This window comes from Petaurus breviceps, unplaced genomic scaffold (assembly GCF_028583685.1).
Source record: "Petaurus breviceps papuanus isolate PSGF00001 unplaced genomic scaffold, PetGlider_PUasm1.0 370, whole genome shotgun sequence".
NCBI lineage: Eukaryota > Metazoa > Chordata > Mammalia > Diprotodontia > Petauridae > Petaurus > Petaurus breviceps.
The window spans coordinates 508,114-536,085 of NW_027186297.1; the positions used below are offsets into that span (position 1 = coordinate 508,114).

Sequence of the window (27,972 nt, forward strand, 5' to 3'; positions counted from 1 at the left end):
GGGCAGTAAAGAAGTGCCCTCACTTGTTTTCACAGTACTGTCCATAGTAACTTTGTCCACATTCACACGAGTAGCCGTGCACGGAGCTGGGTTTTCGGACACAAGTTGAGATGTGTTCACAGGGGTTCAGGTTGCACACGTCCACACAGTCTCTCCCAAAGTAGCCTAGGAGGGCAGGGAGACCATTCCCTCAGCTGCTGACTGATGGACAGCTCAGTGTCTGACCCCTCAGGGACCCTCTGCACCCTTCCTCAGGTCTGAGGCAGCCAATGACTGCTCATAGTGGGGACTCTGGAACGTGAGGACACACACACACACACACACACACACACATACACACATGCATGCATGCACACTCCCTGCCTGGGAGTAGCTTTCCCTTCCATGTTCTCTCCTACACTCTTGCACACACATTTGTACACCCCAGATGTTCCCCTACCCACACCCACACACACAAAAATACACCCGGCCCTGGTCCTGGCCCTCCTTAGCCACAGGGCCCTGGAGAGCCAGCCTGCCCTGCCCCACCACTCTCACCCGGGTCACAGATGCACGAGAAGCCGTCCCAGTCGTCTGTACAGTGGCTGTGTTCAGGGCATGGGCTGGAGGCGCACGGGTTGTCCAGGGCGCAGCCATCCTTCACCCTGACCTTCAGAGCATCCTTCATGTTCAGGGTCATGATGTTGGTGGAAGTCTCTCCCATTCTCACTCCCTGTGGTAACAACAGATGGTTCAGTCCCACGATGGGGGATTGGGCCAGTCTCTGTGGCCCTCCCCTTGGTGCTTGGAGGCCTCTCAGGATGGGTCTGGGGATGGGCGGAGTGGGTGCCATGGAAGAACCTCGAAGGCAAGGGCGAGAAGCCAAGGCTTGTGGCCATGGAAGAAGGACTCGCACTCAGGCCTGAGGAATCTTGGATAGAGCCGACTCTGAAGGGAAATGGTGTGCCAGGCTGCGCCCTGGATGTGAAGCCAGAAGGCGCTGGCTTCAGGTCTGACACCACCGTGAGACGTGAAGGATGTGTGTCCCTTTGCTCTGGGCCTCGGTCTCCTCATCCACACAATGGGCCTTTCCTGTCTCCAGGGCAATTGCGAGGAAAAGCCCTTGGCAACGCTGGAGACAGACGCTGCCCGTGGCAGGAGGGAGGAATTGCTGCTTGGGATTTTAGCGAATGATGGCTCAGAGCAGAGACCAGCGCCAGGGATCCGAGCACTGTGAAAAGGGAGGTGAGGGGAGCCCGGTCTGAGGATGCGGGGCAGATGTCCAGGTCTGTGCTTCCGTCAGGGATGCCGGTGCCGGGCCTGGGCCTGTGCCCGGGGTCTCACAGGCAGCGTGGGGCAGAGGCAGGTCTCCCTAAGGCTGAGGCTGGCTCTCCCTCCACTGCCACTCTGCCCCCCACTCCTGACCAGTTATTCTGGTACCATAAGGAATGACAACTGAAGGATTCAGAGAGTCATGGGAAGACTTCTGTGAACTGATACAAAGTGAAATCAAAACACACAGTGATGGTAACCACCACGGAACAAGGCAATGCCGTGGAACCGGGGTGGGGGAGCTTGGCCCCCGAGCCCGGGAGGGTGGACTCTCCTCCTTCTCAGCAGAGGTGTGGGATGGGTGTGGATACAAAGGGGCCCTAAAGGTTGAGTTACTCTTTCTCTGGTTTATTCTCTAACCTGAAGGTCCTGGACCATGGAATTCCTCATCTTCCCCCTATCCTGGGTCATAAAATTTCCCATCTCCCTTATCTTGTGTCATCCATCTTCCTCATCCTGTCCCTAAGTCTCCAACCCCCATTAGAAACCCTAAAATTACTTCATCATCCCACAGGCTGTGTGGCTTTCTGTCTGTATAAGTCTGGTCCTTTTCCTATATCAGGGCTTTGTTTAGCTCCTTGCTAAATTTCAGATCTGTTCACTTTTGCGTCAATAAAGCTCCCATTGGCCAAAGAGAAGGTCTAAGTGACTTCTCTCAAATCTGAACCAGCCCTCCCAGCTCTGACTCAACAGGGCTATGGGTGTGGGACCCACACAGGATGTTGGGCTGTCAGTCTGGACACAGCCTCCATTTCTTGTTTTAGTTCTGTCTTTTCTGCTTTGTTTTTTGTTCTTTGTTTCTGAGGGGGGATGGAATCTTAATAATAATGATAGCTAACACTTATCTAAGGCTGGCAAAGCGCTTGGGACAGAGTCTCACATGGTCTGGAATGAAGGGTAAAACCAAAGACGAATAATAGGAGAAAGAACGGCCCTTCTGGGCAGGGGCAGGGCTGGGCGGCACCTGGGCAGGTGAGCCTGGGCCGCTCCCTGGCGGGAGGGTGTACCTGCATGCAGCCGGAGAAGCCCTGCCGCACTGTGACCTGGTCTTCGGAGAGGCCGCCCACCAGGATGTTCCTCATCTTTAAGCCTGGAAGCTGGTTGCCAATTTGCACCGTGTTCTATTGGGAAGAGAAATGCCATGGGGACCAGGGTTAGAGATGCCTTCAGGGGGATGACTCCCACTCTTCCACTGAGGCCTGAGACAGGAACCTCTACTGTGGCCCAAAAGCCAAAGCTTAAGCCTCCCAGGCTTCCTGATTAAGGTCTTCCTCCGGGGTCACTGGCCCCTTGGGCGCTCCTAAGAAATATTTGGGGATGTGAAGGAGCAGCAGGCAGCTCCTTGGGGCGATCTGCGGCTCTCAGCCGGCATGGGCAGCCCTGCCCTCCAAAACCCACCTGGTCCAGGCCATAGTCCAGAGTCACCACAGCCAGGTATCTGATGTCCTTGCCATCCTTGGCACTCTTCAGTTCAATGAGCAGGTGATGCCACTTGCCGTCACTGACACGGGACCTGCCCAGCCTCATGGAGGCCACCTCTGAGGGTCCGTGGAAAACGGCAAAGTCTATGTGACTATTCAGGATCTGTTGTGGAGGAAGGGGGAGGGTCATGCCTGGTCATGGAGGGGGTGCTTGGAGCATCTCACGGTGGCCCACGCCTGGGGCAGCTGCCCTCTCAATCCCCACACTCCCCCTCTCCCAGCCTCAGTTTCCCGGACTGCCAAGTGGGGTAAGGCTATTTGTGCATGTGAGCTCACAGAGCAGCCACATGGTGACAGGTGGTGGCCCTTTGAGGGAGGCAGGGCCTGGACTTGCCAGAACCACAGTGGATGTTCCCAAGTAGAGCCCCTTTCTGGAGTGCCCGAGGGCTTACAAAGAGCTTTTGTCCCCAAACCCTGTGGAAGGCGGGCCTGGGAGCAAAATGTCCAGGGGCCAGCCTCACCAGCTGGGCGGGCCCAAACCTGAGCCAGGCCGGGTGAGCCGGGCCGTGCCCACCAGCATCGTGGCCTCACAGGGGGGCCTGCGAGGCCCCTTCATGCAGACTGTGGGCAGAGACGGTGTGGGAAGAAGCATCAGGAATCCCTGGCCTTGAGTCCTAGCTGGGCCACTTACCAGCGGGGTCATCCTGGATGACCTTCACTTTTCTCCCTGTGTAAACTGGGCTGATGGGGCAATCTGTATCAGAGGCATTGCAAACTACAGACTTTAAAGTTTCACGTATAAGGGTCTGTTATTGTGATTATTCTTACAGGTTTGAAAACTGAGGCCTGATGAGAAGTGACTTTTCCAAGGCCACGAAGCTAGTGGAGGCAGGAGGCAGGTCTTTCCTGATCCCTGACCGCTAGTGCCCTCCCCCCAACCTGCTTGGATTTTTTTTCTTTTCCCCTGTACATACAGATAGACGCACACACAGTCTCCCCTCTGTGAGGAGAGAAGCTGCTGCATTTCTGACTCTGTTCCCAAGGACCTGGTCTAGTGATGGGTACACATTGGGTCTCTTATAAATGCCTGTTAAGTGATGACTGATTTGGACTTCACATACAAGGCCCTGAGTGTACAAGAAAGGTTCTGACCCAAAGCAGATATGGCCTAAAAATCAACAGGCTCTGATCAGCATCAGGCCCCTCGTGAATTGGGAGAGGGGAGTCTGCCCAGCTCCAGAACAAGCCCAGGAGGAAGGAAAAGGCCAAGAAACCAACTGTGACCCCTGGGCCCCAGGTGAGGGTCTGTGCCTGTCAGAGAAGGGAGCTGAGGACCCCACTACTGGGTAATTCATCCTACCTGGGGGGCTGGAGGGAGGCTTCAGACCCCCAAAGATGAGTTGGGGAGGTGACTTAGGGCAGGAGGAGGGGAGGCCTGGGCTCCAGAGAGGGAAGTCCCAGCTCCTCTCAGTGAGGAGGCTGCTGAGCTAGATCAGAAGGCTTCCAGGTGCCATGAGACCACAAAGGGCAGACTGGCCCCTAGCCGGGCATCTTTCCCGGGGGCTCCTGCCTGGAATCTCCCAGAGCCAGGGCTTTCCTTAGTACCTCTGGCAGGGAAAGGCCCTGGGACTGGTCCTTCCTGGCTGGTGTCTTTGTAAAATAAGCAAGCAGGTGTCCCTAAGGCTGAGGCCGGCTCATCCATACACACACACACACACACACACACACACACACACACACACCCCTAAAATAAGTCTCTTGACCCCCATCTGCCCTAGGCATGACAGAGCCCTGACCATCAGGTACAGCTCGCCCAGCAGGTCTGACCATGGCCTGGGCCCTCATGGACCAGGGTCACTGCAGGCCGAGATCTTGGCCAACCTGCCTCCTTCTGGTTAATGGGCTGTGAATTAACACTAAAATCCTATGACCTTTCTGAAACCTACTTTTGTTCAGTCACATCTAACTTTTTGTGACCCCTTTTGGGGTTTTCTTGGCAGAGATACTGGTTTGCTATTTTACAGATGACTAAACTGAGGAAAATGGGGTGAAGGGCCTTGCCTGGAGTCACAGCTAGGAGGCATCTGAGGCTGGATGTGAACTTGGAAGAGGAGTCTTCCCGACTCCAGCCAGCACTCTATCCACTGAGTCACATAGCAGACCATTTATCTTGGGGCCGGCTTTGCTTGTTTGCTTTGGTCGGGAGGGCGGAGAGTCAGAGATAGGCCTGGAGCGCAGGCCTTGCTGACTCTGACACTCTGAGGTTCCACTGCCTAGGCATGGTCACATGCACCATTTTATTCGTTTTCCATGTGAGCAAGAGGAGGCCAAGGTGAGTGGTCATTAGCACAGCACAGGCTGAGCTCATTTAATTGTCTGGCATTTTATCTTTTTGACCAGAGTGTCTATTTTTCTCCCCAGCTGAGGGTGGAGTCAACTTCCTTCTGTGCTCAGGAAATGGGAGAGATTCACAAACTGACAGAAATAGAGCCGAGGTTTCCAAAACACCTGGGCTGAGTTATCCAAGAGCTCGTGACTCCCCCAGAGCAGGGGGCACCCCTGGCCCTCTGTCTGCTGCCTCAGGTGTCAGGGAGAAAGAAGACTGGGTGGTGGGGGAGCCTCCCTGCTCCAGCTCTGTTCTCCCACAGTCCCAGGGTCCCGTGGTCTTTCAGCAGCCCCCAGGCAAGCCTTTCACTGCAGAACAGGGGGCACAAAGGGACGGTGGTGGGGCCTGGTCACCAGCTGCCACGGGGCTTCAGGAGAGACCCCTCTCCTACCTGGAGGCTGATTGTTGAGGATGTTCCCGCGTTGGCCTCCAAAAGAGTCCCGCTCCCTTTCCGGGTCCGGAACATGAGGCCCAGGTACCAAGGCACAGAGATGGTGATGTCCAGATCCCCCCAGAACACGAGGCTTTCACCACCAAAGCGCTGAGGGTGGGGCATGGCTGTGGAGGGGACAGAGACAAAGCGGTCTTGATCCTGGGACGTCCGGGGCACCCTAGAGAGCAGAGTGTTTGCAGGAACACCTGCCAGCTCTCCCAGACAACCTCAGGGCCCTCCCACAGCTGCCTCATGCCCTTGCCCAGGGCATCCTCCCTTCCCAGGTGACAGCAGGGGTGGCAGAGACAAGCTTGGCTGGCTCCACTCCCACAGGCCAGGGGCTTGGGACATCTCACAAGCCAACACACATCTGAGCAGAGAGTCCATCACCCTGAAGAAGGCCATGATGCCTGTGCCTGAATACCTCTACTCACAGGGAGGTCACTACTTCCTGAAGCAGCCCATGCCCTCTGGGACAATTCTGACCTGCCATTTCTCTTGCCCTCCAGCCTAACGCCGCCTCTCAGCATGTCCCCCCTCCCCTGGTGGTCCTGGTTCTGGGGGAGCCAGGCAGAGGGTGGTAAACCCTCCTGCTGGCCATCTGTCAGGAGGCCCCTCACTCTTCCTTCCTCCAGGTACACAATCTCAATTCCTGGTGGGTCTTTGGAATATCATGGGAGCACAGGTCTAGACCAGCGACCTCAGAGGCTGAGGAAGCTGAGGCCCAGGGACAGCAGGGGGGGGGGCAGGCAGGAAAGGCACATCCCCCCCTGCCAAGGCCACAGTGGAAGCCCAGGCCCTCTGGCTCCTCTCTGGACATCCTTACCACCATCCCAGGCAGCCTTTTCTATTCTAGTCAGAATTATGTTGGTGCTGTTACTTTTAGACGCTATTTTAGGGACGATGAGAGAGAGCCAAATTTATCATTGGAAAAGCAGCCCGGGAAGGTTCTTTTAAATCCTGACATGAAGAAATCCAGGTGACATTCCAGGCCGGTGACACACATCTGCCAGTCTGGGCCTTCTCTCCTCCCCAGCCCCAGAGACCAAAGGAAAAGCAGCCCCGGGTCACGGCGGCCATCCACCAAATACCCGGCTTCCTCTAGAGGGAAGCACAGTCCCGTCGGCCCTTTGCAGTGATTTCCTGCTGGGCTGGACCACAAATGGCCTTCGTCTTCTTTGGCAGAACAGCCCACCAGTCCCCATGATGTTCCCAACAGGGCTGGGTGAGAGAAGGCCTCCGGCCACTGACCACCCGTGAGAGGTTCCCCAAGCCCTCCTGGAGCCTGGAGCCTGACTGGTGAAATGGGGGAGATCAAGGGTCCCGGCCCTGGCCCCTGAGCATGGCCATGAGGATGGAGGGGAGAATAAAGAGAGCGGGTAGAGGGGCCAGAGCACCAGCCTGGGAGGAAGAAGACCAGGATCGGACCCACCTCCCACAGGGATCACACCCACTCTGGGAGCCTTGGCTCACTCATCTGGGAAATGGGTACAGGAGTATCTCATGTCACAGGGCTGTGGCCAGGTCCACATGAGCTAATGTAGGGTGGTATGACGGATGAGGAACCAAGGCCCAGGGAGGGATGAGTGGCAGAGCCTGGATTCTAGGCAGGGTCCACAGTGTGGTGCCACTGTCTGCCCAGCGAGGCAGCAGCAGAGATTCCACAGCAGCCAGGCCCCTGGGCGCTTACAAGGAGCCACCGCGAGGAGGCTTCGTGGGCACCATTGACGAAGGAGAGAAACAGGGCAGTGCAGACTGGTCGTGGGGGACGGGCAGCCCAGACAGGCCTCCCCTGGGGGGGGCGGGCATGGGCAGAGGGGGCTGCGGGGTGATTGCCTCATCAGGGGATGAAATTACTTCTATTTCATTTTAAAAACTGCTCATGATGGAGCCAATAGAGCTGCCATGGCCAAGGCCTCAGGCCAAGTCAGAGCAGGGTCCAGAGAAACAAGGGACAGGCTTCAGAGGGTGGGGGCTCACTTATCGGGCACCAAGGTGGGATGTGGCACACAGGGTGGGCCTCAGGCCGCACACCTCCAAGATGAAGAGACTGAGCCAAATAAAGTTGAAGGTCCATGCCACCTTCAGCATTCTCTGTTCTCTTGTCCGAAGGCCCTCCCAGCCCTGCCATCCCCTGTTCTCAGGCCCCTCCCAGTCCTGCCATCCCCTCTTCTCAGGCCCTTCCCAGCCCTGCCATCCCCTGTTCTTGGGCCCCTCCCAGTCCTGCCATCCCCTCTTCTCAGGCCCTTCCCAGCCCTGCCATCCCCTGTTCTCAGGACACTCCCAGCCCTGCCATCTCCTCTTCTCAGGTCCCTCCCAGCTCTGCCATCCCCTGTTCTCAGGCCCCTTCCGGCCCCAGCATCCCCTCCCCATTGCCCCGGGCCCAGGCCTCACCCTGCTCACAGTTCCTGCCCCCGTACCGCAGTGGGCAGTCACAGATGTACGTGTTCCATTTGTTCACACACGTCCCACCGTTCTGGCACCAGATATTGGCGCAGTGGTTCTCCTGTGCTTCACAACCTGCCAAGGACGGGCACAGCTTTATTTTAGCACCAGGGGGCCAAGACGGATGTCCCCCATCCCGCCTTCCATGGGCATGTTCTCTGGTCCTTCTCGCCAGCCTGAGTGGCTGCACAGGCCCAGGTGGCCATCACCCCCCTGACCAGATGAGTAAAATGTGGCCACGCTGGCAGCAGGGGCTGGGGCTGGGGCTGGATGCCAGGCCTTCCCATTTCTATTTCCAGGGTCATCTGCCCATGAGGTGTTTCCTCCTAACCTCAAACCCAGTTACTGGCAAATCCAGGGACTGTGGCCAGAGAGAATGGGGCCCAGCTGAACCTAACCCAGGCTCCCAAGAATATGAGTGAAAACTGCCCGGACCCAGGGGGCACCAGTCCTGGACAAGGCTGGCCGGGAACCTCCAATACATGGTGGAGCAGAGGGTGGGGGTAGCGCCTCTGAGCCAGGCCGTCCTGAACTCCAGCCTTCCCTGGACCATGTCCTGACTGGGTGACCCAGGGCAGCCCACTCCCTCCCCCGGGGAGACGCTTTGCTGATGGCAAAGGGAAAAATCCTCCCCAGGGAGAGCTCATCAGGACCACTCCCTCTGACAGTTTGTGGTTTAAAGAACGCCTCCCTTGCCATGCGCTGGCATGGAAGGAGATGCAAGTATGATTGAGACCAAGGCTCAGGCAGGGGAAGTGAGCTGTCCAGGATCACGTGGCTAGGAAGCACCAGGCTGACACTCACACTTAGGGCTCCTGACTCCAAGTTTGGCCCTCCAGCCTTCATTTTACAGACAGGGAAACTGATACTTGGCGAGAAGTAACTTGCCCAAAGGGGCTGGATTTGAAGCAGCAGAGCTGTTCCCACTATACTCGCTGATGATGCTTCGCTCCATCTGGGAACATGATGGCTCCGTCGCCATCCCCGGCTCCATCACACGACCCTAAGAATCTACCCTTCCTGGGGGTGGGGGAAGACCTCTAGGAATGTTCTGCCTGCCATGCACCAGCAGGCTTCTGTCTCTCTGAACGTTCCGGGTGTTTGGGGAGACAGAACACAGAAGGGCAGGCACAGCCAGCTTAGCTCGGCAAAGGCCGCCAGGGTGGAGGGTGGCTTCCTCAGTGTACCCCGCCATCGTTGCGTGTGGGCTGCCTGTGCCCGATGGCCCAATCCGCTGAGAGAGACCGCGGAGTACCTGCTCTGGTGCCATTGTTGGCAATGAAGCTCTCCATGTCGACGGCCTGGTTGTCGATGGAGAGGTTCCTCATACAGCCGATGAATTGTCTGTTGTGTACCGGGAAGTCCTCGGGCAGGTTGGGGACACCCCCGAGAAGGAGGGGGCCTGTCAGGTCCAGGGACCTAGAGAAGCAGAGGCAAGCACTTGCACCACACGGACCCTGCTGGGCCACCTGATAATACCACTCCCTCGCTCCAGCACCTTCAGCGGAGAAGAGGGGCACTGCCCACGTGATCTGGCCCTCACCTTTCTTTCCAATGCCATCACCCTTTATAATACAACATGCATTCCAGACTGTCCCAGAAGGCTGTTCTGCCAGAACTCAGCATCTCATCTCCCACCTCCAGACATTTGCCTTCCCTCTTCATCTCTGTCTCTCCATCTCCTTGGCTTCCTTCAAATGGGACAATGTCAAATATCCAAGGAGAAGCCATGCACCCTAAAGTACTTAGTGCCTAGAACCCAATAGACACTCGTTCTGATCAGCTGAGGGGCTGCCTCCTCTGGAAACTGGCCATTCCCGTCTCTGCCAGTTTTCTTTCCCATATCTGTGTGCATGTCTCTGTCCAGGGTGTATCCCACTGAGGATGGGTGGACAGTAAGTGCCCTGAGGGCAGGCGATGCTGTGGTTTCTATCTCTGGCTCTCCAGAGCTGAGCATGCCTACATGCTGAATAAATGTTTAATTTATAAACTGCGGTCACAGGACTGGCAGATGCAAGCCAGCATTGCCTTTTGGTCCCATAGGCTTCAGCGCCAGTCGGGTCCTGCACGTCCCCTCAGCCAGTCCCTTCATTTTAGAGGGGGAAATCATGGTCCATGTTCTAAGGCCCCCTTCAAACCCGCTCTGTTGGGCTGCTGTCCATCCTCAGAACCAGGGGGCCACGCTCTATGAGCCCCAACACTGTCCCCTTTGAGCTTCATGGCCAGATACAAGCAGGGGAGTCGGGCAGCAGCTTGGGGGGGGGAGGGGCTCATTTGCCAGACGTCCCTGGATGCTGGGAGGCTGGAGGGGCAGGGAAGCTAACCTAGGCTGAGGCCCCGGTAAAGGGAAGTCAAGATCGCCACAACCTTTTCCTCCCTGGCAAGTCCTGCCATGCTCTGGAGCTCAGGATCAGACAGAGAGCAGGAAGGACACTGAGTCCAGCCCCCTTGTCTTCTAAATGAGGAGACTGAGGCAGAGGGCTTTGCGGAGGACGTGCCAAAGTCAGCCAGGACATGGGATCCCAAAGGCAGCCACAGGGCACCTCCTTCCCCTGGACATGTGAGGGCTTAGGGAGGCTAAGGATGCTGGGCCTTCATGCTATTTTCACTCCAATGATTGATCCATGAATATCAATGCCAGTAATAGCAAAGGGCCAGAGAGTATCGGTGGAGCGCTCTGCCCAATTTTAACAGCTGGTTTTGAGGAATTATTCCAGGCAGGAGCCCAGCTCAGCCAAGGACGCCCCCCCCCTCAAATCCCCATCCCCCCAGCCTGGGCTCTGGCAGAGGGAAGCTCCAGCCAACGACTGCCTCCATCCCTAGGGAACACTTACTTCTTGGAGCCCGTCTGGGTGCCCTGGGCAGCACAGCTGTAGTTGGCCAAGAGGCCGCCAAAGCGCACGGCCACAGCAGTATCACAGTCATCTACAGACACAACAGCCACCTTCTCTCCAGAGGGGCCATGAGGGATGCCCAGCCTACTGATGTGGGGCTGTGGAGAGAATAGAACCAGAAGCCCCAGAGATTTAAATTAGTCAAAGAAAGTTAGGGTTAGGAGGGGCCTGAGAAGAGGGGATGTCAGAGCTGGGAGAGACCTGAGAAGAGGGGATGTCAGAGCTGGGAGGGGCCTGAGAACAGGGGATGGCAGAGCTGGGAGGGGCCTGAGAAGAGGGGATGGCAGAGCTGGGAGGGACCTGAGAGCAGGGATCCATGGAAGGTTTGAGAAGGGATGAAAAGGTCTGGAAGCGCTGTTATGGAGAGCCTGTGAGTGAGTGAATTCAGGCGGCACAGAAAGATTGTCTACCCCAGCAAGGCCCCGTTGAAATTACCTACGGGCAGGTCACAGAGGCCCCCAACAGTCTTATAAAAGATGAGGAGCCCAGAGAAGGCAGTAGGTGGCAGTGGCCCCCATTTCTAAAACACCTTCAGGCCTTTTCCCTGTGAGGCAGATTATCTAAGTGTGAATATACCCATTTCACAAAGGGGGAAACTGAGGCTCGTGAAGGTGAAGCTACCCCTCTGAGGTCCTCAGTGATTAAGGGTCATGGGGAGCTTCACCCCCCAGGTCCCACTTTCTTACAATGCTCTTGGCAGCTCCCGCTGGCCTCAGCGTCTCTGGAAGCCAGGAAGGAGCTGTCCATCTGGGGTGGGGCGGGTGGGGCTGGGCGCTTAAGCCGGGTAACAACTGGGGGCTTCTCTATGGCATGTGATGTTCTGGTCAGGATGTCTACACTGCAGGCGTAATGACTTGGACCAGCTTGGTCACCTAGGGGTTCTCCCCCAGACAAGGACAATTCTGGCGCTCCAATAAACAACAACAAATCATCTTGACTGGTCAGAAGGAGAGAGGAGATGAGGTGGAGGGTGGCACGCGGCACCCACAGAGGGACAGCAGCCTGGGCATGGCAGGGAGGGCCACATCAGGAGTCCACTGGTTGGACTACCCTGCAGCCTCTTCCGCTTCTGGGTGTTGGAGGCTCGGGTCCAAGGAGGAGGCAAGACACCTATTCCCCCACCCCCAATTCCCCTGTCAGGTCCCATAAGAGACACATTCACAGAGCTCCATTCTCGCTGGGTTCTCACAGCATCCCTGGGAAGTCGGGACCCCCTTTTCTGGATGGGACACTGAGGCCTAAAGAGGTTCTTACTCTGCCTGTCGGCAGGAGCCTGGCACACACCCAGGACACAGGAGGGGTTTCAGACAGATGCCTGTGGATCGGTGGGCTGAGGGGTTTGCGCAGGGTGGCAGGCTGGCAGGGAGGGAGGGCGGGAGGGGAAGCAAAGTTCTCTGACGTTGGCCCTCCTGGCCTGGGGCCACGGGCTGCCCCCTGCCCCCTTCCTGCGACCGTGCCCCCCCAGTGCTAGGTGTGCCCAGCGTTCGGGGAGCCGGCTCCAAGCGGCTCCAAGGCCACCATTAGCCAGCAGCCACCTTGTAATTTACATTTTTGGGAATGGATATCAGACAGGGAGAGGAAGGGCCTCGGGAGCATTTCAGTTCAGCAAGGCTTTAATGAAGGTAAGCTCCTGCTTACCAAATTACAGTGGTGGGGAGACCCGTGCTCAGACACCCGTGCCGCCGCCAGGAGGGAGGGCGGGCGGGCAGCCGGAGGGGCGCCAGGAGCCGGGGGGCAAGCCTTGGCCACTGTCAGCGGGCAGTGCCCTTGGCCACTCCAGGACGCTCAAGGACCTCAGCCCCGAGCCGGATGCCAGAGCATGCCTCCTCCCCTGTGTATCTTGTAGACTCAGGCCATCTCCCCACTTAGAAAGGAAGCCCCTCGAGGGCAAGGGCTGCCCTGGCTCTCTCCTTGTGTCCCCAGAGCTGGGTCCCGGGCCTGGGAGGGGCTTCATAAATGCTCACTGACTGACGGATCTGGCTGGAAGGGCCAGACATCATTGACTATGCCCATCTTACAGGAGGGTAAGCTGAGAACCAGAAAGCTTCAAGTCACGAAGCCAGAAAACGGAAATCAACCTCATAGCATCGATTAAACACTGTGTGCTGGGATTTGAACCCGGCCTTTTGGCTCCCGATAACAGCTGACCCAAGAGTAGGCATTACTGACCCCACCGATGTCCCGGCCCCAGCACGGTCAGCTCGCTGAAGCTGGGGACTCATCTTAGCAGCAGGTCTGAAGAGCACAGCAGGGGGGAGCCCTAATGAAGTCACTGAACCCTGTTTGCCTCAGTTTCCTCATCTGTCAAATGAGCTGGAGAAGGAAAGGGCAACCCCTCCAACATCTCTGCCAAGAGAACCCCAAAAAGGGTCACGAGTCAGACACGCCTAAAATGACTAAGCCGCAACAAGAGCGGGGCGCACGCGGTCCTTCTTCAGTGATGAAGCCACCCCGCCCACTTCTGGAAAATGCTTTCTCACAGATGCCCAGCACCAGGCGAAGCAGCCCTGCCCGCATCGCTTCCACTCTAACAGGTAGACCAGAGCACAGAGACGACTGTGAAGGCGACCTTGGAGGGGAGGGCCGGGCGGACGGAGCTCATAGGCTCTCACAGCTCCGCTCAGTTCTGCCACCTTCATAGACTTGTTCGGTCATCCCTGACTGACAGGCGTCTACTTTGTTCTGAGGTCTTTGCTTCCAGGAAAAGTGTTGCTATAAAGATGTCGGTTGATGAGGGGGCCTTCCTTTTTATCACTGACCTATGGGAGTCTACAATCTCTATCAGTGGAAGGATATAACTATTTTGGTCACTTCACAGAATTCCAAATTGCTTTCCACAATGGTTGGCCCAATCTGCAGCTCCACCAACAATGCATCAGCATGCCTGTTCTTCCAGAGCTCCTCCAGCACTATGCCCATTTGCTGGGTTTGGAGTCAAACCTCAGAGTTATTTTAATTTAGATTTCTCCTATTTTTTGTGGTTTGGAGCAAGCTAATTTCCTTCACAAGCTACAGTTATGGGAAAGTTGTCCCCTTTACTGAGCTCAAATAGAATTTCCTAGAATTTTTCCCCTCACCCCTGGACCTAGCTCTGGCCAGAAACGTGTGGGGAGACAAGCCCGCAGGGACTGTCTGAGGAAAGGCACCCTTGCCTCCCAGGACTTTGGGGTGTGTGGAGAGCTTTCCACAACAGCAGCCCTGGCAGGGGGCAACGTGGGGGTTATTACTTCCTTCTGCAGGAGTAAAGCCTCAGAGAAGGGAGTGACTTGTCCAGGGTCACACACAGAATAGGTTTTGAAAAAAAATGTTTTGTAAACTGAATGAAAGGGCCGGTGACTACTTGATGGGGAGGGGGGGTACAGGGTTCAGGGGGAACTCCTGGAGGGCAGGTCCTGCCCCAAGCATGGCAGAGGCTTAGGGACCTGAAGTGAAGGGGTCAATGAAGGCTTGCTCTGGTCAGCTGGGCTGGGAACTCTATAGGGCCGCCAGGGGGCAGTGTGTGTGGAGCAGTGGGAAGAGGTGATGGTTTGAAGACAGAAAATCACCGACTACCTAGGTGGCCTCTGCGTGCCTCAGTTTCCCTCTTTGTAAAATGACCCTAGATCACGTCCTCAGGGCCCAGCCTCTTTATTTCATAAACTAGGGAGCCAAGTTTCAGGTCCTCTGCCTCCAGGGCCTTCCTCTGAAGGCACTGAATCTCCATAGATGCTTTGCTGGCCTGGTACCTCCTCTGGGGCAGATAGCAGTCCCTCCATGCCATCCTTCTCCTTGCATGAGGATCTGAGTGCTCTGAATCAACAGGAGAGGACACACCTGATGGGCTGAAAGCCTCCCTGGGACTCAGGGTTTCCCTCAGGCTCTTTTAGGGTCTCTGGTTCCTGCTGGTGCCTGGTCCACACCTTTTTTCCACCCCTTTAGCTACAGAGAACACCATCCCTAGGCCTGCCTTGCAGGAAGGGCTCTGGCCCTGGGGTCAGCAGACCCCGGGGTCAGCGGATCCAGGGCTGGGCACAGCCAAGGTCCCTCCTCCTTCTCCAAACCTCAGGCTCTCCCCCTCCCCCATGAAGCCTATGGCCAGGCTGCAGGTGCCAGGGGCATGTCCTGGATCTCTCTGCTGTCCTGACCTCAGCCAGAGGCTGCTTCCTTCTTTCTCTTCTCCAGGGAAGACTGGAAGACCCTGATCTTAGTTCACAGCCAGTAAAATAAAATGTAAATGAGGAGAGGGACTTGGGGGGACTCCCCTCATGGCTGGGCTTCCCCATAGACCTCAAAGGGAGGAGAGGAGACCTGAAAAGTCCCAGTTCTCTTTTCTAGGCCTACGTGGGGCCCTACAGCTGCTTGCCTGCTTCTGTGTGGCCTCACTCATCAATGATTTATAGAGTCTATTTTCTGGGCCTGAGAGAGAAACCACTCCCCCAAAACATCCTGCCTTACAGACTTTTTCCTGAGCTTTTCCCATGTTTATAATGCCCTTCCCCATGTCCCTGAAAGGGGGCTCCAGAGTCCAAGGCTCCCAGTCAAGATTCTCCAAAGGTTCCTGAGCCTTGGATGGGGCAAGCCTAGCCAAGCCAGGCCAGATGTGTGTGTGTGAGTGCCGGGGTGTGTGGGGGGGGACGGGAGGATGGGGACTGGAGTTTCTGTCATTAGGCAGCCATCCAGGCTTGGAGGACCCCAACCTGAACCTCCTGGCCTCAGCCCAAGCATGAGGTGCCAGTCCAGGAAGGAAGGCCCTTGATTCCCAGCAAGGCTGGGCAGGCTGGGGAGCTTGCTGCTGGCTGGGGCAGTTGTCCCAGTGGGCACCGGCCCCCTGCAAGGGGAGTCAGACCCCTGCAGAAAATGAATACAGACAGGACAAATAAACCAGCAGGGGCTGAAACCCTGAGACATTTACAGCCAGGGGAAGGGAGGGGAGGGAAAAAAGGCAAATAACAGGCGGGCCTCATGGCCCTGGAGGAAGGGCAGCCACACTGACCAGCACCATTAAGCAAGGCAGTGGTCCAGCCAGGCTGTAAAGTGTCCCTGCCAGCACTGGAGGGGCTGAGATCAGGAGGCAGGGGAGGGCGGGGGAGACCCAGTCAGGGGCTTCTGGACTCCAAAGGGATGCACTCTTCTCCTTTGCTGGCCTAAGTTTCCTCCTTTGTAAAATGGAGACAATTATGGGGGACCTACATAGAGGCCAAAGGCAGAAACCAAGCTCCAGGGAGGGAAGAGCTGGACAGACTGGTCAGTGAATACGATGGGGCAGAATAGGGACGGAAAAATGGGTGCAGCCGGGGAGACCCATCAGAACTGAGCCCCTTCCCCCCAGGAAAGAGGACCACAGCATTGTAAAGGAAGACACCAAGTCTGGGCACTGCAGTGACCACGGAGGAGGAGGGAGCAGACCCACCAGACCCACCGACACAGTGCAAGGAGAGCTGGCTTTGGAGGGGGAGGATCCGAGTTCGAATCCTGACCTTCTGTCTAGGGGGCTTGCCTCCCTGGGCCAGTTTCCTCTTTTTTTAAAAAGTACAGCCCGGCTGAGAAGCCTCTAAGGTCCCTGCCCCTTCCGGGTCTATGACCTCCGGGGTCCTTTTACCAGAGAGAAAATGCCGGCGCATCTCATTCCGAGTGAGGCGCTGGGGCGGCAGACCCAGGAGCCTGCTGACTTTGCTTCCATCGGTCTTTGTCTGGGGAAGGCTCAGGGAGGGAGGGGAAGAACGGGTGTGGCTGGACACAGCTTTGATGTGTGGATGTCCAAAGAAAGTAGGAATAGGGCTGGCGATCTTGGGCTGCGCGCCTCTGGACTGGGCTGGGGGCAGCCCCTCACAGGGATGGAGCACGACCCCCACCGTCGCCTCCTCTTCCCTCCTGGGCCCAAGTGCTCCTCGAGGGGGGGTGGGGGAGGAGGGGACGGGGCTTTCTTCCCAGAGTGAGAGTGCATTGGAGCAGAAAGGCATTTTCACTTAACACACCCGCTCACATTTCCAACAGCTTCTCCACCCACTCTGGGACAATGGACCCGAGAAAGGCTGCCGGGATAAGGTTACACTATTAGATGGAGACGTGGCCAACACTGGGTTTTTCAGGCAATGAGATGCAGAGGAGGAGGTGAAGGCCCGGCAGACAAAGGTACCATGACCACCCTTGGGATGAGAGCCTTCCATGTCCCCCAAAAATGAGCCAACGGGGCTGCTAAGGAGGCGAGAGCCTCAGAAATGATGGAAAACTGTCCCAGGGGAAGGGTTCTGGAACTGTAGACAGGCCCTGGATTCAAATCCTGCCCATTTGTAGACTGGGCCTTGAATTCAAATCCCAGCTCTGTCCATCAGTCCCTTCTGTGACCTTGGGCAAGTCAGCAGGCCATCCATCCCTTGTGTAGAGAAGGGGCTGGACTGGTCAAGCCCAGCAAGTCTTTTTTTTTTTCTTTTTTTAAAGTAATTGAGATTAACTTCCTCAAGGATACATGGCCAGGTGTTTCTGGGTGGGTGCTAAGTGTCTGAGCCCAGATTTGATCCCAGGTCATCCTGACTCTGGGGCCAGTGCTCTTACCCACTGTGCTACCTGGCCACCCCAAGCCCAGCAAGTCTTGATCCCATACCTGCTGTGTGCCAGACACTATGCTAAGAATTGATATGAAAAAAAAAACTGAAGGCAGGACTTCTGGTGCCCAGGTGAAGAAATCCCCTGCAGCCCTCCCAAATTCCCTTCCACGCAGCTAGAAAACCAGCTCAGAACTGATCTTGGAGCAGCCTGGCAGGAAAGGTCTGTAGCAAGGTTCAAAAGCCAGCAGCTACAGCCAGCCTCCCAGTAGGGGGCCTGCAGCCATCCACCAGTGAGGCCCCAACCTCCCGTACCTGCAGCCTCACCCCCACCACCCCCAAAGGGAACAATGTGTGCAGCAAAGCAAGGCCCCACCCCAATGACCCACCCCCAGCACAGGCCAGCAGCCAGGCCTTGATCCCACAGCTGACCAGTAGAAAAGCCCTGCCCTAGGGCTGGCCAACAGTGAGACCCCCCTCCCACTCATGTCAGCAGAGAGACTCTGATTCCACAGCAATATGGCAGCAGGGCCCCACCCTTGGGACAGGCCAGCAGCTAAACCCCACATCCAGGGGAGGCCAACAAGGAGGCCCCACCACCCAGGAGAAGCCAGAAGGGAAGCGTACCCTCCAGAGAAAGCAAGCAGCTAAGCCCTGAAGACCCGTGAAAGCCAGCAGTAAGACCCACAGCCCCAGGACTAAAGGCATGGGACAATGCAGGACCAGTGGCCAAAAAAACAAAACAAACCAAAAAGAGCTTGGCTGTAGAAAGTTGCTCTGATGACACAGGCATAAACGTGGAAGAGGACAATAATGTCAAAATGGCTACATGTGAACCCCCCCCCCCAAAAAAAAATTTAGTTTGGTCTCAGGCCCAAAAAGGCTTCCTGGAAGAGCTTAAAAAGGACTTTAAAAAGAAAAATAGAGAAGCAGAAGAAAAATGAGGGAGAGGGGGAATGAGAGTAATGCAAGAGAATCATGGAAAAGAAGTTAATGGCATGGGAAAAGATACAGAAAATGTTACCTAAAAAAAGAAAGAATTGGCCAAGTGGGAAGGAAGGACAAAGTTCACTGAAAAAAAATTCCTTAAAAATTAGAATTGATGGGTGGCTAGGTGGCAAAGTGAATAGAGCACCATCCCTGGAGTCAGGAGGACCTGAGTTCAAATCTGACCTCAGACACTTAACACAAAAACTAGCCGTGCGACCTTGGACAAGTCACTTAACCACAATTGCCCTCCAAAAAGCAAAAAAATAAAAAAAACAATCGAATTGAGCAATGGAAGTTAATAACTCTATGAGACATCAAGACCAATAAAATAAAATTTAGAAAGTAAAAAAAAAAGAAGAAAATGTGAAACTTCTCATGGGAAAAACAACTGACTAGGAATTATTGGACTACTTGAAAGGCAAGATTAAAAAAAAAAAAAACCTGGACAACATCTTTCAAGAAATTATCAAAGAAAAGTGTCCTGATATATTAAAACCAGAGGGCAAAATAGAAATTGAAAGAATCCATCCATCACCACCTGAAAGAGATCCCAAAATGAAAACTCCCAGGAACATCATAGCCAAATTCTAGAGCTCACAAATCAAGGAGAAAATAGAGTAAGCAGCCAGAAAGAAACAATTCAAATATCGTGGAGCTACAGTCAGGATTACATAGGATTTGGCAGCTTCCAAATTAAAGAATGAGATCACTTGTAATATGACATACTGGAAGGCAAAGGCATTAGGGTTACAACCAAGAATCACCTACCCAGAAAAATCGAATACAATCTTTGGGGGGTGGGGAGACAGATATTTAATGAAATAGGCAACTTTCAAGCATTCCTAATTTAAAGACCAGAACTGAATTTTAAAAATTGACCTCCAGAGACAAGATTCAAGGGAAACATAAAAAGGTAAAAAAGAAACAAGAAAGAGAAAACATAAATTCAATAAGGTTAAACTGTTTATATTTCTATGTGGCAAGATAATATTTTTTAACTCTTAAGAACTTTATTACTATAAGAGCAATTAGAAGAAGTATATATAGACAGAGGGTGTGGATATAAGGTGGCTTTGATGGGATGATATCTCCCCCCAAAAAAGGGAGGTAAGAAAGAAAATGGCACTGGAAGAAGGGGGAAGGAGATTTAATGGGATCAATTATCCCACATAAAAGAGGCATGAAAGAGATATTATACTGGCAGGGAAGACAGGGCAGGTGGAGGGCAATGATTAAACATTACTTTCATCAAAACTGGCTCAAAGAAGGAATAACATACACACTCAGTTGGATACAGAAATATATCTTACCCTATAAGGAAGCGAAAGTGGAAGGGGATGATAGAAGGGGGGGGGCAATAAGAGAGAGAGTAAATTGGGGAAAGCAGTGATTAGAAGTGAAATGCTTGTAAGGAACGAAAGGGTGGGGAATAAAGAAGGGAAAATTGCTTGGAGGGAAATATAGTTATCATAATTATAAATGTGAATGGAATGAACTCACCCATGAAATAGAAGTAGATAGCAGAATGGATTAAAAACCAGAATCCTACATGTTGTTTACAAGAAACACATTTGAAGCAGAGAAACACACACAGTAAAGGTAAGGCTATAGAGCACAATTTATTATAATTCAGCTGAAGCAATGAAAGAAGGGGTAGTAATCATGATCTCAGACAAAGCAAAAGCAAAAATGGTTCTAATTAAAAGAAATAAGGAAGGAAACAATATCTTGCTGGAAGGTACTATAGATGATGAAGTCATATCAATACTAAACGTTAATGGACCAAATAGTATAGCACCCAAATTTTTTAAGAAGCTGAATGATTTACAGGGGAAAATAGATAATAAAACTATACTAGTGGGCTACCTCAACTTTCCCCTCTCAGTTCTAGATAAATCTAACAAAACTAAATAAATAAGATAGAAGTTAAGATGGTGAATAAAATTCTGGAAGAGTCAGATATGACCAATCTCTTGAGAAAACTGAATAGGAATAGGAAGGAATATATCTTTTTTCTCAGCTATACATGGCACCTACACAAAAATTGACCATGTATTAGGACATAAAAACCTCGCAACCAAAAGCAGAAAAGCATAGTAAATGCTTTCTTTTCATATCATAATGCAATAAAAATTACATTCAATAAGATAATGGAAAGAGAGATTAAAATTTAATTGAAAATTAAATAATCTAATCCTAAAAAATAAGTGGGTCAAAGAACAAATCATAGAAATAATTGATAATTTCATTAAAGAAAATGGCAACAATGAGACAACATACCAACATTTATAGCATGCAGCCAAAGCAGTATTTAGGGGAAAAAATATATCTCTAGTTGCTTACATCATACAGTAGAGAAAAAGCAAATCAATGAATTGGGCATACAACTAAAAAAGCTAGGAAAAAAACTTATTAAAAATTCCCAATTAATTACCAAATTGGAAATCCTGAAAACTGAAGGAAGAGATTAATAACATTGAAAGTAAGAAAATCATTGAACTAATTAATAAAACTAAAATATTGGTTTTATGAAAAAACCAACAAAATAGATTAAACCATTGGTTAATTTGATTTAAAAAAGTAAAGAAGACGACCAAATTACTAGCATCAAAAATGAAATGGGTTGGGGTGGCTAGGGAGCACAGTGAATAGAGCACCAGCCCTGGAGTCAGGAGGACCTGACTTCAAATTCAGCCTCAGACACTTAACACAAAAACTAGCTGTATGACCTTGGGCAAGTCACTTAACCCCAATTGCCCTCCCCCCAAAAAATGAAATGGGTAAATTCACCACCAATGAAGAGGAAATTAAGACAATTGTCAAGAGCTATTTTGACCAATTATATGCCAATAAATTTAACAATATAAGTGGAATGGATGAATATCTACAAAAATATAAATTACCTAGATAGAAGAAGAAATAAAATTTACATTTAACCTGAATAACCTATATCAGATTGCTTGCTGTCTTGAGGAGTTGAGAGGAAAGGAGAAAAATCTGGAACTCAAAATCTTACAAAAATGAAATTTTGAAAACTATCTTTACAAGTAATTGGGAAAAAAAATACTATTAAGTGCAAAAATAAACAACAAAAAAGAAATAAAATTTAACTCAATCTTAGAAAAAGAAATTAAACAAGTCATTAGTGAATTTCCTAAGGGGAAAAAAATCTCCAGGACCAGATGAATCCACAAGTGAATTCTATAAAATATGTTTTTTTTTCCTAAGCAATTGGGGTTAAGTAACTTGCTCAAGGTTACATGGCCAGCTATTTTGTGTGGGTGCTAAGTATCTGAGGCCAGAACTGATCCCGGGTCCTCCCAATTCCGGGTTGGCTCTCTTACTCACTTCGCCACCTGGCCACCCTATAAAATATGTTTTAAAAATTAATCTCAATATAACATAAATTATTTGAAAAAATTAGTGGAGTCCTACCAAATTCCTTTAACAATACAAATAAGATGCTGATACCTAAGCCAGGAAGAGTCAAAACAGAGAAAGAAAATTATAGACCAATTTCAATAATGAATATTGATGCAAAAATTTTAAATAAAACCACAGCAATATATCACAAGGATCATACACTATGGTCAGGTGGAATTTATACCAGCAATACAGGGCTAGCTCAATATCAGGAAAACTATCAGCATAATTGACCATATCAATAACAAAACCAACAAAAATCATGTGATTATCTCAATAGGTGAAGAAAAAGTCTTTGACAAAATACAGCACCCATTTCTATTAAAAACACTAGAGAGGAGGTGGCTAGGTGACGCAGTGAGTAAGAGTGAAGGCCCGGAGTTGGGAGAACCTGGGAAATGGGTACATGATTTATATATAAAAGGTGATACCATAAGCAAATCAAGAGAGCATGGAATAGTTTACCTGTCAGATTTATGGAAAAAAAGAGTTTAGGACCAAAGAAGATATAAGGAACATTGCAAAATATAAAATAGATAATTATGATTATATAAAATTAAGAAGGTTTTGCCCAAACAAAACCAGTGCAACCAAAATAGGAAAGAAGAAAACTAGGGGGAAAATTCGCAATAACTATCTCTGATAAAGGACTCATTTCTCAAATATATAGAGAACTTCATCAAATTTGTGAAGATACAAGTCATTCCCCAATTGATAAATGGTCACAGGATAGGACCAGGAAGTTTTCAAACAAAGAAATCAAAACTATCTATAGTCATATAAAAAAATACTCTAAATCAGCACTGATTAGAGAAATGCAAATAAAAACAACTCTGAAGTTGTTTCACACCTATCGGATTGGCTAATATGACCAAAAAAGATGTTGGAGGAGATGTGGAAAAACTGGGAAACTAATGCACTGTTGGTAGAGTTGTGAACTGATCCAACCATTCTGGAGAACAATTTGGAACTATACCCAAAGGGGTGTAAAATCGTGCATACACTTTGACCCAACTATACCACTACTAGGTCTATATCCCAAAGAGATCAAAGAAAAGGGAAAAGGACCCACATGTACAAAGATATTGATAGCAGCTCTTTTTATGGTAGCAAGGAACTGGAAATTGAGGGGATGCCCATCCATTGGGAAATGCTGAACAAGTCGGGGTATATGGTGGTCAGGGAATACTATTGTGCCATAAGAAGTGATGAGCAGGTAGATTTCAAAAAACCTGGAAAGACTTACATGAACTGATGCAGTGACATGAGCAGAACCAGAGCATCAAACTGCAAATGACTTAACTCTCCTCAGCAATACAATGATCCGAGACAATCCAAAGGACTAATGATGAAGCTGACTATCTGCCTCCAGAGAAAGAACTGATGTTGACAAATACAGACTGAAGCAGGCAAGTTTTCACTTTCTTTCAGTTTTCTCTTTCATTCGAGTCTTCTTGTACAAAATGATTAATGTGGAAATGTTGCCCATGATTGCACATGTATAACCATAACTGTCTACTGTCTCAGGGAGGGGGGAGGAGAGGGGGGTATACGATTTGGACCTCAAACCTTTAAATAACCACAAATTAATGGGGGGGTTCTCCTTGTAGGGCCCTCCCCTTGTCACAGCAAGATAGGAAGGGACAGCTGCCCGGGAGGCGGACACACCTTTTCCACAGCATCCTAGACAAAGCCTCCAGAGCACTGGCATCTGAGAGCTCCCCTTGTACCACCCCCCAGGAGCTGCCCACAGGGCTACACTGCCATGTCCCTTGGGTTGGGCCCTTGCCTGGCAGCAGGCTTGTGCACTCTCTGGGCAGCAACACCCACACAAGGCCTTTTTGGAAGGACAAGGTCAGCTTCCCGATTCCTCCCAAATCTGGGAGGCTTGGAAGTGAGGTGCTTGGTGCCCTCATGGCTTTGTGGGAGAATGGGCATCCAGACTTGAGTGGGGAGTGCTTAATAAGGGTTGGTTCTCACCTTAAGGGTCTTGGCCAGGAGTTAGGTTGTGGCTGTAGCTACCTGCTGCCTTAGGCCCTAGATTTGGAGAATCTTCTTCAGCATCTTCACTTGACAGATGGGGAAAGTGAGGCATGGGGTGGCTGGTAGTTTTAATTTTTAATGAATCCATCTGGATTACAGAATCACAGAGGCAGGGATGGAAGGGAGCTCAGAGGCTATACAGTCCAAGTCTTTGGTGGGCAAGTGACTTGCCCAATGCCACAGAGCTAGTGAAGGGACAGTTTCGAGTTGTCCACTCTTTCCTCCAGTACAGAGGGGAAGGCTCATGAAAGACCTGGTTCCCCAAGACTGAGAGCTGCGAGGGGCCTTGGGGTCCGTTTTGTCCAATCCCCTGATTTTACAGATGAGGATGCCAAGAGTGGTGAGTGGGAGATGGTATATGACAGAGTGGTTGGGTCTGGGGAGATATCACAGGGAGGTGGGAGAGCCTGGAGGTGGGGCTGAAGCCAGGGAGGCAGGAAAGCTCAGGGCTTAGGGGTTTAACCCCCATCTCACCAGCCCCCCCCCCCCAGAGGCCTGGGTGGGGCTGGCCATGGCACCATCACCTTTCCATCCCAGCTGACGGTCAGCAGCCCGGCCTGGGCTGGGAAAGGAAACGAGATAAGGTCTCTTTCCATAACCCAGCGGGGTGGGGGCAGAGGGAGGCTATTTTCCTACTGCTGCAGGCAGACGGACAGATGGATGGATGGAGGGCTGGACACCATCTGTGGGTCTAACAACCGGATGAAACACAGCTGCAGGTGCGTCTAACCCTTCAAAGGGCCCGGTAAGGGCTTCGAATGCAGAGCCAGGATGAGGGAGTGAGCGGCCACGGCAGGCAGCCGCTCATTCGGTCTTTGTCTCCTAGTACAGCGCCTGCCCCGGCCATGAGGACTGGAGGGCGCTGGCTAAAGAAAGAGGGACCATAGTCCTGCTCCACAGGGTGACGAGTTATGGCCCCCTGAGCCCCGCTGGGCCAACCCCCTCTATGGAGGGCCAAGGGAAAGGCTTTGTCCGAGGTCACTTAGCTGTGGCTTGGCGGCGCCGGGGTTCGAACACAAGTGCCGGGACTCTCTCCACCATCCCAAGCTGCCTCATTATGAGTAGAGATCATTTGTCCCAGTGACTCGGGCGCGGGGCGCAGAGACAGTCCTCCTTCGGGTCCAAAGGCAGCCTCTGACTTGGTGGAGGGGCAGAGTCTGAAGGGAAGGATGGGACCGCGCCCCAGAGCGAGCCCCAAAGAGAGAGGCCGAGGGCCTCGTTCTCAAGGCATGAAATGATCCTCTGCACTGGGAGCCAGCCTGATTCGTAGTTGGGTTCCCACCTGAAACGTGATCCTCACCCGCTCCGCTTGGCACAAAGGCCGCTGTGCCCTCCGGGGCAGGGGAGGGGATAACATCGGAGGCCCTTATATCTCGCGCTTTCACGTGCTCGGCCAGCCCGTCTATGGTTTCAGGATTTTAAAAAACCTTTTTCTCCGAGGACGGATCGGCCGCGGCCCCGGGAAGGTGCTGAAGCAGCGCCGGGTTCTCTCAGTCCGCTGGTCCTCAGGCTGAGCCAGCCCTCAGCCCTCTCCCCCAGGGACTGTTCGGAGCCTTGGGCCGGGTGCTGGGCTTGGAATTAGGGGTAGCCAGGCCCTTCCTCTCCCGGGCTTGAGTCTTCTCATCTGTATAATGGACTCGATAGTCTCAGGTCCCTGCCAGCCCTGGGGGGCCGATTCCTCCCTCAGACCACGTAAGTGAAACACGTCAAGTGAAGACGTGTGTTCTGGGGGTAAAAGGGCTGGAATGCGAACAGAAATTTGGGTTCGAGCTCTGCCTCAGTCACGTAGCAGCCGTGGGACCTCGGGCCTCCTGTCAGCACTGGGTGTCTCTATTTCCCCATCTGTAAAATGGGGCTGGAAGGGATAGACACGGGATCATCGTCAATGTGGCTCCAAGCACACTTTCATCTACCCCCTCTTTGTGTCTCGCTGCTTTGACATCCTTGGCTAATTAGCCCTCTGTCTCCCGAGCAGACAAATTTCAAAAGCAGCATTCATGGGAAGTTTTATGTGCCCGTGCTAATTATAACTTGCATTTATACGGTGCTTCAAGGGTTACGGAGCCCTTTCCCTTCAGACTTTCTTGGTTCCATTTTACAGAAGGAACTGAGGTTAAGAGAGAGTAATGATGATTAAAGGAATGTCCTGCGCATCAAGGCTGACGAAGCACATCCTCTGCACCCCCCTTTCCAGGGAGGGGCCCCTTCTACAAAGAGAAGACTGAGGCTCAGAAAAGTCCATAGGTACAGCCACAGCCTCTGTTTGTGGTTTGAGGCGGACACACCCTTTTCCTCCCAACACAACAGGGAAGGATGGGAATATTAGTCTTACCTTACAGAAAGAGAAACTGAGGCTCAGAAAGTTGCATAATAAGAAGAGCTTCTCTTCTTAGTCTGCTTTGAAGGTCTCCAAAGGGCTCGTGAAGTGGGGGGGAGGAATAGTAAAGTGAGTATTATTATCCATTTTACAGAAGAGGAAACGTATGCTAGAGGGTCAGTGACTTGCCCGGGTCACTTTTTTGCCTCTAGGGCTCATTCTCCAAGGGTGCTGGGCAGCCAGGCTCTAAGGAGTCCCCAGACAGACAGCCCCAGCAGAGCCCCATCAGGGCGGACGGGAGGATGGGGGGTCACCTGAAGAAAGCAGCACATTGGCGCTAAGTCTCAGTAACTTCCAGATGTTCCCTGTGCCCCATGGGCCTGTTCTTGCCAACGGATCTTCTTTCTGGGCATTTCTAAGCCGAGAGTCTCAAGGCTGGAGAGAGGGATGGATTTCAGTGAATGCTTTTGTTCTTTGTAAGCATAATTTAATTCCCATTGGATGACTGACAATCATCCTTCACCAAAGCGATACCTAAAGTCTGGGGGAGGGGGAAGCCAGCCTGAGTTTTCACACTGCCTCGCCCTCCTCCTTCTCCCAAGGATCTCCCCACTTAGTGACCATAGAACTTAACCCAAGTCAGTCACTGGATAGAAAGCTTGGAGACAGGAAGATCTCAGTTTGAAACTTGCCTCTGACACCTCAGGTCTGTGACCTGAGACTGTGCCCATTACAGAGAATGTGCCCATCTTCCCTGGAGGAGGGAGTTCCCTGGGCCTAGGAAATCACAGGTCCAGAACCCCAAATTAAAAAGAGGACACGGGACATCGTCAGAGAGAGGCCTTCTTCTGTCTGCCACAAAGCAAGGGCCTCCAGATGTCAGCCTTCCCAAGGTAATTGGGTCCAAAACCCAATCCATCCTTCAGTGGGTCCATTCTCTGGGGACATATGCCTTTGCCCTGAGTCCATCCATGGGCACACACTCGGACTTGGGAGTAAAGCATGGAGGTCCCATGTGAGGCATCAGAAGAGGGTGTCAGCAGAGGGGGCCTTAGGCTAACAGGGGGAAGGACGCAAGATGGCCCCAGGGTGAGATTTCTCTCTCAGAACTTCCAAGACAATCTCCTCTAACTCTCTACAGCCCTGAAGTTAGCACAGTGCTAGGCTCACAGTCGGTACTTATTAAATACTCAAAGACTGATTATGAGAGGCGTGGCCTCATGGTAATCCCTTCTCTTCGTCCTCGGCAAATGAAGGAAGGGGCTGGATTCTGGGGTCATTAAGGCCCCTCCATCCCAGTTTCCATAACACTGGGACAGTCGTCCCAATCCTGCACCATACAGAGTAGTCTCATGGTGAGAATGATCTCTTACATTTCTGTGGCACTTAAGGCTGGCCAAGCTCTTTACATCGATTATTTCATGTGACCCTCATTCCTCAAGTGCTTCTGTGCTCCCGCCTTCCCAGCTGGAAGACTAAAAGAGCTCCCTTCCCAAAGGATCTGATGGAATATTTGGAAAAATACAAAAGACTGAAACAAACAACCAAGATAATGGACCCTGGCCCTGCAACTTACTACCAGCCTGATTCTGGGCAGCCACTGATGTTTCTGGGCTCAACTGTGAAATGGGAGAGAGGGTAAGGTCCTTCCTCGACTCTTTCTTGGTGGAGCTCTCCTTAGCATAATGTTCTCTCTCTCTCTCTCTCTCTCTCTCTCTCTCTCTCTCTCTCTCTCTCTCTCTCTCTCTCTCTCTCTCTCTCTCTCTCTCTCTGTCTCTGTCTCTCTCT

At 52.2% G+C, this 27,972-nt stretch overlaps 1 protein-coding gene across 1 annotated transcript in view; it reads right to left on the bottom strand.

Annotated features, from left to right (window-relative positions):
• CELSR1 (cadherin EGF LAG seven-pass G-type receptor 1) overlaps nucleotides 1–13,407 on the bottom strand; it is a 48,930-nt gene extending 35,523 nt beyond the window's left edge. Inside the window, exons 1-10 of the mRNA XM_069099323.1 lie at nucleotides 13,314–13,407; nucleotides 11,569–11,762; nucleotides 10,831–10,988; nucleotides 9,252–9,415; nucleotides 7,946–8,071; nucleotides 5,510–5,676; nucleotides 2,710–2,895; nucleotides 2,319–2,432; nucleotides 538–712; nucleotides 23–165 (exon numbers count right to left, since the gene is read on the bottom strand). Of these exons, the coding sequence (XP_068955424.1) occupies nucleotides 23–165; nucleotides 538–712; nucleotides 2,319–2,432; nucleotides 2,710–2,895; nucleotides 5,510–5,676; nucleotides 7,946–8,071; nucleotides 9,252–9,415; nucleotides 10,831–10,988; nucleotides 11,569–11,762; nucleotides 13,314–13,407 (1,521 nt within the window). The remainder of the gene's footprint in view (nucleotides 1–22; nucleotides 166–537; nucleotides 713–2,318; nucleotides 2,433–2,709; nucleotides 2,896–5,509; nucleotides 5,677–7,945; nucleotides 8,072–9,251; nucleotides 9,416–10,830; nucleotides 10,989–11,568; nucleotides 11,763–13,313) is intronic.
• Between the last annotated feature and the right edge of the window lie 14,565 nt (nucleotides 13,408–27,972).